The sequence below is a fragment of the Chinchilla lanigera genome, unplaced genomic scaffold (genome assembly GCF_000276665.1).
Source record: "Chinchilla lanigera isolate Chin_1 unplaced genomic scaffold, ChiLan1.0 scaffold00036, whole genome shotgun sequence".
In the NCBI taxonomy this organism is placed as follows: Eukaryota; Metazoa; Chordata; class Mammalia; order Rodentia; family Chinchillidae; genus Chinchilla; species Chinchilla lanigera.
This window is the reverse complement of record NW_004955437.1, coordinates 9,915,288-9,926,726: the sequence shown is the minus strand read 5'-3', so window position 1 is coordinate 9,926,726 and position 11,439 is coordinate 9,915,288. Positions and strand designations below refer to the sequence as shown.

Sequence of the window (11,439 nt, the reverse complement as noted above, 5' to 3'; positions counted from 1 at the left end):
AGAGAGAGAGAGAGAGAGAGAGAGAGAGAGAGAGAGAGAAAGAGACAGAAAGAGAGAAAAAGCATTATGCTAAGTGAAAGAAACTAGCCACAAAGGACCACATATTACATTATTTCATTTACATGAAATGTCCAAACAGGCAAATCTACATAAACAGAGAAAGCTCAATAATGGTTGCCTGGGGCTAGAAGGGATGGAAGGATTGGCAGTTAATGGCCAAAGAATGCAAGGATGTTTTCGGAGATGATGAAAATGTTCTAAAAGAGATTGTAGTAATGGTTGCACAACTCTGTGAATGCAATAAAAGCTATTTAACCGTACATTTTAAATGGGTGAATTGCACAGTATAAATTATATTTCAATAAAGTTTTTTTTTTTTTTTTTCCTTTAGTGCTGGGAATCAAACTCGGGACCTTGCACTTGCCAGGCAGGCACTTGTGCCGCTGAGCTATATCCCCGGCAATAAAGATGTTTTTTAAAAAAAATCATGGCACATTAGATCCAGGGTAGTCTAAAACACGGAGGTCCTACTATAACACAAAGACTCCGGGAAGCATCTGAAAAAGGGTTGACATCGTTGACACTGTACTGCGGAGAGGCCCTGCTGTATCTATCTGGCGAAACAGTCCCAGCTCAACTTGGGAAAGAATTTTTCGACTTTCCCAAGGTCATCAGTCTCACAGAAATCCCCATCTGCCTTTAAGTTCCTGTTCCAGGAGCACCGGAAAAACCAAAACATGCTTTCAAGACACCTTTAACGGTGGATAAGGGGAGAAACAGGATCCTGGTATAGACAAGATGGTCTGTCAGAATACAAAGTGGAGAATTCTCTATTGCTATAGCAACGCAAGTCCAAAATAGACTATACAGTTCCACAAGGAAACTGTGCTTCAAACTACTCCAAATAACCCAACACACAAAGAATGGTGGCCAGAGCCTTCTCTCAGATCATGCTTTCCTCAGCCCCGACGCTGCTACTGGGCTTTGACCTTGGCCCAATCTGGTTTTAATTGTCCAGACCGAGGGCAGAACTCAGCACTGCAAGATCCAGGACATTGGTTGCACTCGCAGGGCTTGTGTTGGCTTTGAGGTCACACCTGTTACCATGGAGAGAAAGACAGAAGGAGAAGTGGGTGGGTGTTTTCCCCTAAAGCAAAACACACAAACCTTAGGACAGGGAGGCCCCTGGGAGCTTTGCTGTTTTTAGCCACCAGCTTTGTCCTAACCTGACGACCTGGATTCTCTCTTATCCCCAGCCAAATTAAAAGACCAAATGTTATTAAGCAATTAATAATGCAGCAGATGCTATTTGGCATCTGTGTCTCCGACAGGCAGGCTCTGGCTCCCTAAGGACGAAAGGACTCTCTCCAATGCCAAGTGCAGAGGGAACTGGCATGTGCCTACGACAGTGCCTGGCACATAGCGATCTGCACTAAATCTCTGCTGAATGACTCTTGAATGAACACTGATATTCCCTTGGCATTCTCTACCTTCTTCCAGTGGCCTGGTACACACACACACACCTTAACCCACGTCTGTTCCCTGCAATCCCACTTAAAACTTTGCAAAATCAGCCTAACAATTACTGCTAGAATATAGATTTCAGAGGGCAGGGAGTTTATTAATTTTGTCACTAATGTAACCTAAGCGCCTGAAGCAGTGCCTAGCACACAACAGGCTCTTGCGTATCTGCTTAAGGCTAAACGGATAATGGAGATAAAAGCGCTGCGCTACCCCGACCTCTTCGTCCCCATCCTTCCCAATCACTTCCGCCCAGCGGTGAGGCTGCGGTGAGTCCTCCCGTCGCCAGGGGCCACTGTAGGCAACGCGCGCCTCCCTTTACGTCGCTCTCTGACGCCGCGAAGCCGCCGCCAGGAGCTAAGATGGCGGCATCAGCCACAGGGGTCGCCGGGTGGCTAAGGTGGGCCGTTCGAAATTCGCCTTCATGGCCAGGTTGCTGCCGACGGCCGCTGTCCACCCAGCCCCCTCCAACCCGAGGCTCGGCTGTGCGAGACGCCTTCCTGAGCTTCTTTCGCGATCGCCATGGCCACCGCTTGGTGCCCTCTGCTTCTGTGCGGCCGCGCGGCGACCCCAGCCTGCTTTTCGTAAACGCGGGCATGAACCAGGTGGGCGGGGCGAGCCCGCGAACTTCAGGAGAGGCAGAGAGGCGCCGCGAGATTGGGGTCGCGGGGAGGCTCAAGGCCTCTGGGGAATGAGGGCTGCGTGTGATTCAGTGAAGCTATTGGGGGCGGAGTTCGGGAGGTAAAACTGGTGGGTAGGGATTGGGTTTTAGATCCTGATGGGGGAAAGACTGCATTCATGCACGCATTCATTTATTTATTCATGCATGTATGCATACGTACATGCGTTCTGTGCTGTGGATTGGGCCCAGGTCCTCGCGCAGGCTAGGCAAGCGCTCTACCACTGCGCTACATCTCCAGTCCTAAGATTTTGATCTTTAAATAACTTGTACATCAAATAAACGTGCACCTCCTGTGTACTAGGTACTGTTCTCTAAGCTTGTGACTTTAAGCAACCATCTACCCTCTCTAAATGGTTCTCACTTGAACATTAAAGATGGGTGGGAAGGTAACGTATAGGCTGCTCAAGTTCCCCACAAAATACTGCTATTGTGGTCAGTTCCTAGCACCCTGTAGTCTTTTTTGCACCCTGAAAGTTTGGGGTATGGTTAAAAGGTGAGATGGAGGAGTCTAGCACAGCCACTCATCCATCCCTCTTCCTCTTCCTTTTACCTTTCCTGTTTCCCTAGCAGGTCTCTGGTTCACGGTTTATTTACCCCTTCTCTGCCTCACACGCACCAGAGAGGGCCACCCCAGGCTCCAAGGTTGCCCCCTAGAACAGAAGGACACTGCAGTCTCTGAGTCACAGTCATCCTTCATTCTGAACAGGGACCCCCTTGTCCACTGAGATGTCCTGTCCCCTTTCCTGATCTCCTAGTTCAAGCCCATCTTCCTGGGCACTGTGGACCCACGAAGCGAGATGGCTGGCTTCCGACGTGTGGCCAACAGCCAGAAGTGTGTGAGGGCCGGAGGACGCCACAACGACCTGGAGGATGTGGGCCGAGACCTATCCCACCACACCTTCTTTGAAATGCTTGGCAATTGGGCCTTCGGGGGTGAATATTTCAAGGTGAGGCTCCCAGCTCAAGCAGGGCCTCATTCTAGATGCAGGGGCAAAATGGTACAGGAACATGTGTAAGAAGAATGCGTCTTATTTCCCTGATTGGACTGTTAAGTGCCTGCTGCCTAATGGCTGGTCAGATGTACATTTAAAATGGTCAAATAACAATGCCAAGGTGTTAACTGGAGTCCAGGGTCACTCCAGGCCAGGGTAGGCAGAGGATTTTCATACAAGGGGAACTTGAAAGGAGAGCAGGGAAGCTTTCTGGGCAGGAAAAGACACTGAGGCAGAAATGGTTGTGGTGTTCTACAAACAGGGTGGGCCTTGGACATAGTTTTGTCTTAAACTGAATCCTGAGCTACTGTGGCTTGATTGGCACACACATGGCCTCCAGCTGGTTTCCACTGCAGGAGGAGGCTTGCAGCATGGCCTGGGAACTGCTGACTCAAGTCTACGGGATCCCTGAAGACAGGCTGTGGGTCTCCTACTTTGGTGGTGATCCCAAGGCAGGACTGGACCCAGATCTGGAGAGCAGGGACATCTGGCTCAGCTTAGGGTAAGTCACCCCTCTCCTCAGCCCAATCCTAGAGGGCAGGAAGGCTGGAAACAGACCTGGCACCAGTCCTCAGAGCCTCAGCAAGTCCCAGGGTGCCGTGGGGCAGCCCTGTTTTTCCTCTTCCTGAGTGGGTACTTGGATGGGGCTCTCATGGCAGAGGGAATCCCAGCTTCTGAATCAGTCCTTCTCCTGCCACTTCTTTGGCCTTCTCCCCAGGGTGCCTGTCAATCGTGTGCTTTCTTTTGGACCACAAGAGAACTTCTGGGAGATGGGGGACACTGGCCCCTGTGGGCCTTGTACTGAGATCCACTATGACCTGGCCGGTGGGATGGGAGCTCCTCAGCTGGTGGAGCTTTGGAATCTGGTCTTCATGCAGCACAACAGGTAATGAGTGCTGAGATAGGACAGTGCCTGGCTAGAAGTGAAAAAGGTAGCGCTCAGCAGACTGATGCAGTTATAAAACAAACAGCCCTGGGATGTAGCTCAGGGTAGAGCACCTGCCTAACATGCATGAGGCCTGGGTTCTATCCCATGCGCTGCAAAAAAACAAACACAAAAACCTGAAGGACACTTAGTATGTGTCAGGCGCATTTCTAAACACTTTTCAGATAATAACTGATTGAATCCTAGCCTTTGGCCGTGACGCACAGTCACTGTGACTCTCTGGCCTCTTACATGAGTGTGATGGTGTTGAACCTGATGATCTGTAAGACTCTTCTGGCCTTACATGACTCTCTAGGCAAAGAATTCTGTGCAGTAGGTGGCATCTGGGTCCAGGCGAGGGCCCCACAGGTGTGAGGGTGGGATTGGCCCTTTATGATAAAGGACAGGACCCATGGCCTTTTTCATTTGCCACTGGGTATGAGGGAGGTGCCCGCCTGGTTCCTTCCACTGTCAGCCCTGTGGGATCCCTCATTTCTCTGCTGCACCCTCCTCACCCCCTAATCCTGGTTCACCCTCCCCTTGCACACTGTCCCTTGCCAGAGAGGCCAACGGAAGTCTGCAGCCCCTGCCCCAGCGGCACGTGGACACGGGAATGGGCCTGGAGAGGCTGGTGGCCGTGCTACAAGGCAGGCACTCCACCTACGACACTGACCTCTTCTCCCCACTGCTCCATGCGATACATGAGGTGAGGGAGTGGCTAGAGGGACATGTAAGAGGAATGTGTGCCGGTGGTGGTAGAAATGCTGGTAAAGATGTAGCTTCCTCCCTGGGCCCCAGGGAGCCTAGTGCTGGGCCCAAGACAGTGCCCTTTCCACTGTATTCTGTGGGCCGGAGTAAGTCACAGGGCCCCCCAGGCTGGAGAGGAAGAAGCAGACTCCATCCTGAGACAGGAAACAACTGTATGAAGTCACTGCAGAGTGGCATGTGCTCAGGAGCTCAGGACAGGCCATTTTTGCAAACTGCCTCTGAAAGGAAAGTAGAAGCCAGACGCCATGGCCCCTGAAGTGCAGTGTGGAGCTTTGTCCTGGATGCGGGAGGAGGCTGGCCCGGAGGCAGGCAGGGTCCCTGAGCACTTGGGGAACCTGTCCCTATTGCTGTGCATGGGGGGCCCAAGAGAGACAGGAGTAAGAGTGGGGAACCGGTTGGGAGGCTGTTATCATGCCAGGCAACAGAGCACGGGTGAAGAAGTTCAGGGGAGGCCAAGAGAAGCAGGTTGGTCTGAGAGCCGTCTTGGAGGGAGAAGTGAAGGATGTGCTGGGGATCTGACACTCACCGATGTGATGAAGCGGGGCAGAAGCGGGACAGGTGAAGCTGCTGCGCACACAGCTTGGACCCAGCCCAGAGGAGCAGCATCAGGCCCCCTGCTGCCCACGTCACACTTGCTTCTCACGAGTGCTGCAGCCTGCCTGGCTTTGCTCCTCTGAGCCTCACTTTCCTCCTCTTGAAAGCAACGATAATAATGCCTCTCAAGGAGCTGTTTTCAGGATGAATGCCATGGTCTTCAAGGACTCACCGTTGTGACAGTAGAAATCCAGCAAGTAGTCACAGATGTGATCGTCGCCTTGGCCAGGCTGAGCCCTCTGAGGACACCAACATCACCATCGGCCCTGTCTCTTCTCCCACGTTGCAGGGCTGTGGGGCACCCCCTTACTTGGGCCGGGTGGGGGCAGCGGATGAGGGACACACAGACACAGCCTACCGTGTGGTGGCCGACCACATCCGCACACTCAGTGTCTGCATCGCCGATGGTGTCTCCCCGGGGATGTCAGGTGCACCGTGAGTCTCGGGAGCCACAGCAAGGGCAGGGGCTGCAAGGTTGCTAGGAGAGGAGGGGTGGGTGGAGACATGGGGCAGGCTGACTGCACACTGGCTGTGGGGTTCACCCTCGGCTCTGACCTCCTGTAGGCTGGTTCTTCGCCGGATTCTCCGTCGAGCTGTGCGGTTCTCCATGGAGGTGCTTCGGGCACCACCTGGCCTCTTAGGCAGCCTGGTGCCGGTGGTAGTGGAAATACTGGTAAGGGCAGAGCTTCCTGCCTGGGGTGCAGGAGCCCAGTGCTGGGCCCCAAAGTGCCCCTGACCTGGGCACATGGGGTTCCCCTTCCCCTGGTCCTAAGTGTCCAGTCCGGTACCTGTCATGGACTGACAAAACCATACTTGCTCACAAGAGGCAGGGACGCTCCAGGAAGCCCCCTCTTCAGGCTAGCTATCATGTGACCTTGGGACCCTTCTGCCTGCATCCCTACCCCACTGTCCCTATGTGGGTCCCTCAGAGCAACTGAGCCTCCAGGACATCCTTAGGGAAGCCTGGCAGAGGTGGAATGGGCTGTTATCTGTCACCTGTCCTTCCCTAGGGAGATGCATATCCAGAACTGCAGAGGAACTCAGCCCAGGTAGGAACCCCTGGGGATGGGAGAGCCGTGGAGAGAGGTGTTCCCCCTCAGGGGACTAGCTCCACTGTTTCCTGTCTGGCCAGATAGCCAGGCTGGTGTCAGAGGATGAGGCGGCCTTCCTGGACTCCCTGCAGCGGGGCCGGCGCATCATCGACCGCACCCTGAAGCGTCTGGGGCCTTCTGATCTGTTCCCTGGTGAGTCGGGGACCTGGCTAAGGTGAGGAACTCACAGGCATGGCCAGGCACAGGAGGGGGCTCCAGGCCAGCTCGTATCTCCTGACCCCCAGAGTCTTCTCCTTCCAACACAGTGCTGTGTGCAGTGTGAACTCCGCCCTGCTGACCCCATCCACGCTCCCAGCCACCCTGCCTCCTCTCCCTGCCCCACACTCACGCCACTCCCCTTCCTGTGGCATCTGCCTACATGGTTAGAGCCCTGGCCTTAGCCCCTCACTCTTCTCCCCTTCCTTCATCTCCCTCTGCCTAGCCCTAACACCCTGTCTTCCTTCCCCAAAGCTGAGGTGGCCTGGTCCTTGTCGATGGCTGGGGACCTGGGGCTCCCCCTGGACCTAGTGGAGCTGATGCTGGCGGAGAAGGGTGTGCAGTTGGACTCTGCAGGGCTGGCACAGCTGGTGGAGGAGGAGGCCCAGGTATGGGCAGGGACACATGTTATGTCGGCCCCTTGCCTGGCACTGGGCTCTGTGAGATGACTGGACGGAGCCTCCAGTGCTGCCACAGCCTGCAAGGAAGCAGCAGAGGATAGGGCAGCTCAGCATCCTGGAGAGGGGCCTGGCAACAGCAGAGGCAAGAGGCCTGGTCCCAGGGTGCCTGGCCCACGGCTGCTGCTCCAGCCAGCCCAACAGGGACCAGCCCTCCAGGCACCTGTGCCCCATACTCCCATTCTGCAGCTTCGGGCCTACCAGGCTGAACCAGCTCAGGAGCAGAGACTGCGCCTTGACGTCCATGCGCTTGCGGAGCTGCAGCACCGTGGGGTGCCCCCCACCGATGACAGCCCCAAGTACGGCTACTCCCTACAGCCCACTGGGGACTATGGTGAGAGCCGGGATCGTTCCTCAGGGCACAGCCTTGCCAGGGTCACCTCCAGGGCTCGCTGTGGAGACCCATGGGCCATGTCCCTGGTACCCACTTGGCATTGACAGCCGTCCTGCGCTCTGCAGAGTTCGGCCCCTGTGAGGCCCAGGTGCTGCAGCTGTACACAGAGGAGGGGGCTGCTGTGGCCACCGTGGGGCCAGGCCAGCGCTGCGGTCTCCTTCTGAACAAGACCAACTTCTACGCTGAACAAGGCGGCCAGGCTTCAGATCGGGGCTATCTGGTGCGGGCAGGGCAACAGGTAGTGTCCTCCACACCAGGGTAATGTCCTTGGGAACAGGCTGGGGTCATGCGGGGCCAGGGACAGGGAAGCTACAAGCAGTCGCTTGGTGTCCTGCCTTGTCCTTCCTAGGATGTGCTGTTCCCCGTGGCCCGGGCCCAGGTCTGGGGAGGCTTTGTCTTGCACGAGGTGCTGGCCCCCGAGCACCTGCAGGTGGGGGACCAGGTGCAGCTACACGTGGATGAGGTAAGAGCCCCACCATGTAGGCCTGATTCCCTGCAGCCTGTTCACCCTCCTACCCCACCTCCACCCAGGCCCCTGAGTGACAGGAGCATTTTAGGCCTGGCGTCTGGGCTGCATGCAAAAGCACACGGCTACCCACCTGCTGAACTGGGCACTGAGGCAGACTCTGGGACCCAGCACGGAGCAGCGGGGCTCCCACCTCAACCCCGAAAGGCTGCGCTTCGACGTGGCCACCCAGGTGAGCCCAGTGTTGTGAGGCAGGAGTGACCAGGCTGAGGGCCCGGCACTGCCGTTCGGTCTCTGTGACCTTCCGACAGCCCCTTTCCCAGATTCTTCGTGTCAGTAAGGGGTCAGGCTAGCCATGGCGGCCTCCTGCAGCCCTGCTGTGTGGTGCCCCTCACCGCCAGCCGCTGGCTTTCTTGTTCCTGCTGTCCCCAAGCCAGCCTTGCTCAGACCCAGCCACTCGCCTTTTCTCCCATCCCATCTCCTGGCCTCCGAGTACATCTAGCCGTCGGGCCCTGTGGTACCTGGCTGCTCTGTGCCCACAGCCCCCTCCTGCATTCCCCCTGCCAAGCCACCCCATCTAAGCTCCTTGAGGACAAGCCTCCTCTTGGTGTCTCTTGCCAAGTGATTGGTGCCCAGTGAAGGCCTGCAGCTTCCCATCGGCCCCTCTTGCAAGTGGCTTGGAGCCCTCTGCCCCACCTGTGCTTACAGAGCTCCTGTCCCATGCCAGCCATGCTCTGGGACCTGGGGACAGTGCCCGGGACATTGAGAGTGACATGTACGGGGCTGATGCTGTCATTCTCCCCCTCCACCCCAGGCCCCTCTGACCCCAGAGCAGCTGAGGACAGTGGAGGGCACCGTGCAGGAGGCCGTGCAGCAGGATAAGCCTGTGTACATGGAGGAGGTCCCCCTGGCGCTTACCACCTGCGTCCCTGGCCTGCGCTCCTTTGATGAGGTGAGCAGGGCCACCCTCCTGGTGGCAGCGACTGCCCCTGACATAGCCAGAAGGCCCCCATCCTCTGCGGGTCACTACAGCCCGGCCTCTCCGCTACAGGTGTACCCAGACCCTGTGCGTGTGGTGTCGGTTGGGGTACCTGTGGCTTGTGCCCTGGACCCCATGTCCCAGGCTGCACTGCAGGCCTCCGTGGAGCTCTGCTGTGGGACGTGAGTCACCCCCTGCTACCTTGGACTGTACCCTTCCTGGTCTGTGGAGCCACCAGCATTTGGCTTGGGACCCAGGCTTCTCCCTACTTCCTCATCCCCTGACTTCCTCCTCCTGCCCACAGGCACCTGCTTCGCACAGGGGCTGTGGGGGACCTGGTTATTGTTGGAGAGTGCCAGCTCACCAAGGGCACCACCCGCCTGCTGGCCGTCACCGGGGAGCAGGCCCAGCAGGTCAGCACACCAGTGCGCCCAGGAGGCTTCTGGGTGTGGATGGGGCAGGGGCCACACACACTGCAGACACCGCCGGGCTCGGGGATGCCCAGCAGCAGACCCAGCGTTGGTGTTGCACACTGGCCCCACCTGAGGTGGGAGCCCCGCTGTTCACACTTGGTGTGAATGTCTGCTACAGTACTCAGTGCTGGTGCCGTGATCATGCCTGACTGTTCCACATTTCTGACTTGCCCTTGACCAGCAGTGACTGCAAGCCCCTGTCCTAGGGTGGCCCTGACTGTTCTGTCCTTACCCCACAGGCCCGAGAGGTGGGCGAGAACCTGGCCAGGGAGTTTGATGCAGCCACAGAGCGTCTAAGTCAGGGCACCAGGCACCTCGAGGAGGCTCAGCGTCTGTCCAAGGATGTAGGACGACTCACAAAGGTGAGGGCCAGCCCAGCATGGAGTCACCCACCACCCTCTGCAGAGTAGCTCGGGGACAGGGCAGGGATGACACTGCTACCCCTGGCCGCAGGCCGTGGACGGTGCTGTGATGCCCCAGTGGCAGCGGAGGGAGCTGCAGGCCAGGCTGAAGTTGCTGCAGCGCCGCGCCAACACCACTATCCGCAAGCTGGAGCTCGGTCAGGTGAGGGGACAGGTGGTCCGTGGGTGGCAGCCTCCTTTCTTTTTGCTAGTCAAGACCATTACCAGGGCTGGTCCCCACATCCCTCTGAGATAGAAGCCAGCAAGGCCAGCCCGCCACCTCTGTTCAGAGGCATGGCCCCGCTGGGGAGGGACTGCAGGGCCGGGGCTGGGTTTGGGTGCTGGCATGGGAGCAATGCCAGATCAGCCTCTCAGCCTGGCCTTCTGTGTCCCTCCGCTCTGCAGGCTGCTGAGAAGTCCCAGGAGCTGCTGAGGCGGCATAAAAAGGGCCCTCTGATCGTGGACACCGTCTCTGTTGAGTCCCTCTCGGTCTGTGCCGGTGGAGAGGCTGGAGGAGGGGATGTGTCCTTGGGGGAGGTGGCCGTGGGTCACCCATGCCCTCCCTTGCCCAGGTGCTGGTGAAGGTGGTGCGGCAGTTGTGTGAGCATGCCCCAGGCACCTCCGTGCTCCTCCTCAGCCCCCAGCCAGTAGGCAGCATCCTGTGTGCCTGCCAGGTGGCCCAGGTGAGTGAATGCTACTCCACAGCACCATGGCTGGAGGCCTTGGGTTCCACACCTCTACCCCCGCCAGACAAGGGACTGGGGCAGGGAGAGGAGACCTGTGAGGCTGACCAGGCCAGGAACAGGGCAAGCTCCTTGTCCCTAAAGACAGCTCTCTCCAACTCAGAAGGCACTGTAAGATCCCCTGGTCACCCCTGCCGAGGGCCCACTCCCTGCATCCCTGCAAAGCTGCTCAGCAGCCCAGTCCCTATGACATCTCCCTGGAGGGGCCGCCTTGGGGCTACTCCACAGCACCTACCTTTGATTCTGTCTCTGTCTCTATCTCCAGGGCACCACACCTACCTTCACAGCAGAGGCCTGGGCCCTGGCTGTGTGCAGCCCCATGGGAGGCAAGGCCTGGGGCTCGCGTGTGGTGGCCCAGGGCACCGGAAGCGCCGTGGACCTGGATGCTGCCCTTAGTGCAGCCCAAGCCTACGCCCTCAAACAGCTCTGACCCTAGCCCTCCAGGGACCTACAGGGACTAAGCACTTGGCGCCCTGGAGGAGCCCCACGACCTCCCAGAGGCCCAGTTGTTGAGCCGAAGGAGACCACCTGTCACCTGACACAAGGAGACAGACTGGGGACACAGAAGTGGCCCAGAAGCGTCACTCACAACAAATGTGAAACATGACTACCAGGGCTATGACTGCTTATTAAAGTGGACTGCACAGAGGACAGCAGGCTCTGGAAGGTTCTTTTTCTTTAAAAAGAGTGGGCCTTGCCCTCCCACCATGACACGGGCACCATCACCAGTGTGACC

The 11,439-nt window shown here is 57.5% G+C and overlaps 1 protein-coding gene across 2 annotated transcripts; it reads left to right on the top strand.

The window, feature by feature from the left end:
- The first annotated feature begins 1,840 nt into the window (after positions 1 to 1,840).
- On the top strand, positions 1,841 to 11,356 carry Aars2 (alanyl-tRNA synthetase 2, mitochondrial). 2 transcript variants are annotated; one of them, XM_005389818.2, is made up of 22 exons: positions 1,841 to 2,126; positions 2,959 to 3,150; positions 3,552 to 3,697; positions 3,914 to 4,081; positions 4,682 to 4,826; positions 5,772 to 5,917; positions 6,047 to 6,155; positions 6,493 to 6,531; positions 6,615 to 6,726; positions 7,045 to 7,178; positions 7,437 to 7,581; positions 7,707 to 7,879; positions 7,991 to 8,104; positions 8,199 to 8,339; positions 8,922 to 9,059; positions 9,159 to 9,268; positions 9,391 to 9,499; positions 9,799 to 9,921; positions 10,013 to 10,123; positions 10,366 to 10,449; positions 10,533 to 10,643; positions 10,969 to 11,356. In XM_005389818.2, exons 1-22 carry the CDS (start codon positions 1,884 to 1,886, stop codon positions 11,131 to 11,133), a joined length of 2,958 nt encoding a protein of 985 aa, XP_005389875.1. In that variant the 5' UTR covers positions 1,841 to 1,883; the 3' UTR covers positions 11,134 to 11,356. The 2 variants fall into 2 exon arrangements, with proteins under 2 accessions (XP_005389875.1, XP_013372294.1); XM_013516840.1 differs by having other exon boundaries at positions 1,974 to 2,052; positions 2,958 to 3,150.
- The last annotated feature ends 83 nt before the right edge of the window (positions 11,357 to 11,439 follow it).

Bases quoted from the DNA above. Each gene is read 5' to 3' on its own strand.
- Aars2 (XM_005389818.2), top strand. From the start codon at position 1,884: ATGGCGGCATCAGCCACAGGGGTCGCCGGGTGGCTAAGGTGGGCCGTT. The intron at 9,269-9,390 runs GTGAGTCACCCC...TCCTGCCCACAG, and splicing joins GTGGAGCTCTGCTGTGGGAC to GCACCTGCTTCGCACAGGGG. The intron at 10,450-10,532 runs GTCTGTGCCGGT...TCCCTTGCCCAG, and splicing joins TCTCTGTTGAGTCCCTCTCG to GTGCTGGTGAAGGTGGTGCG.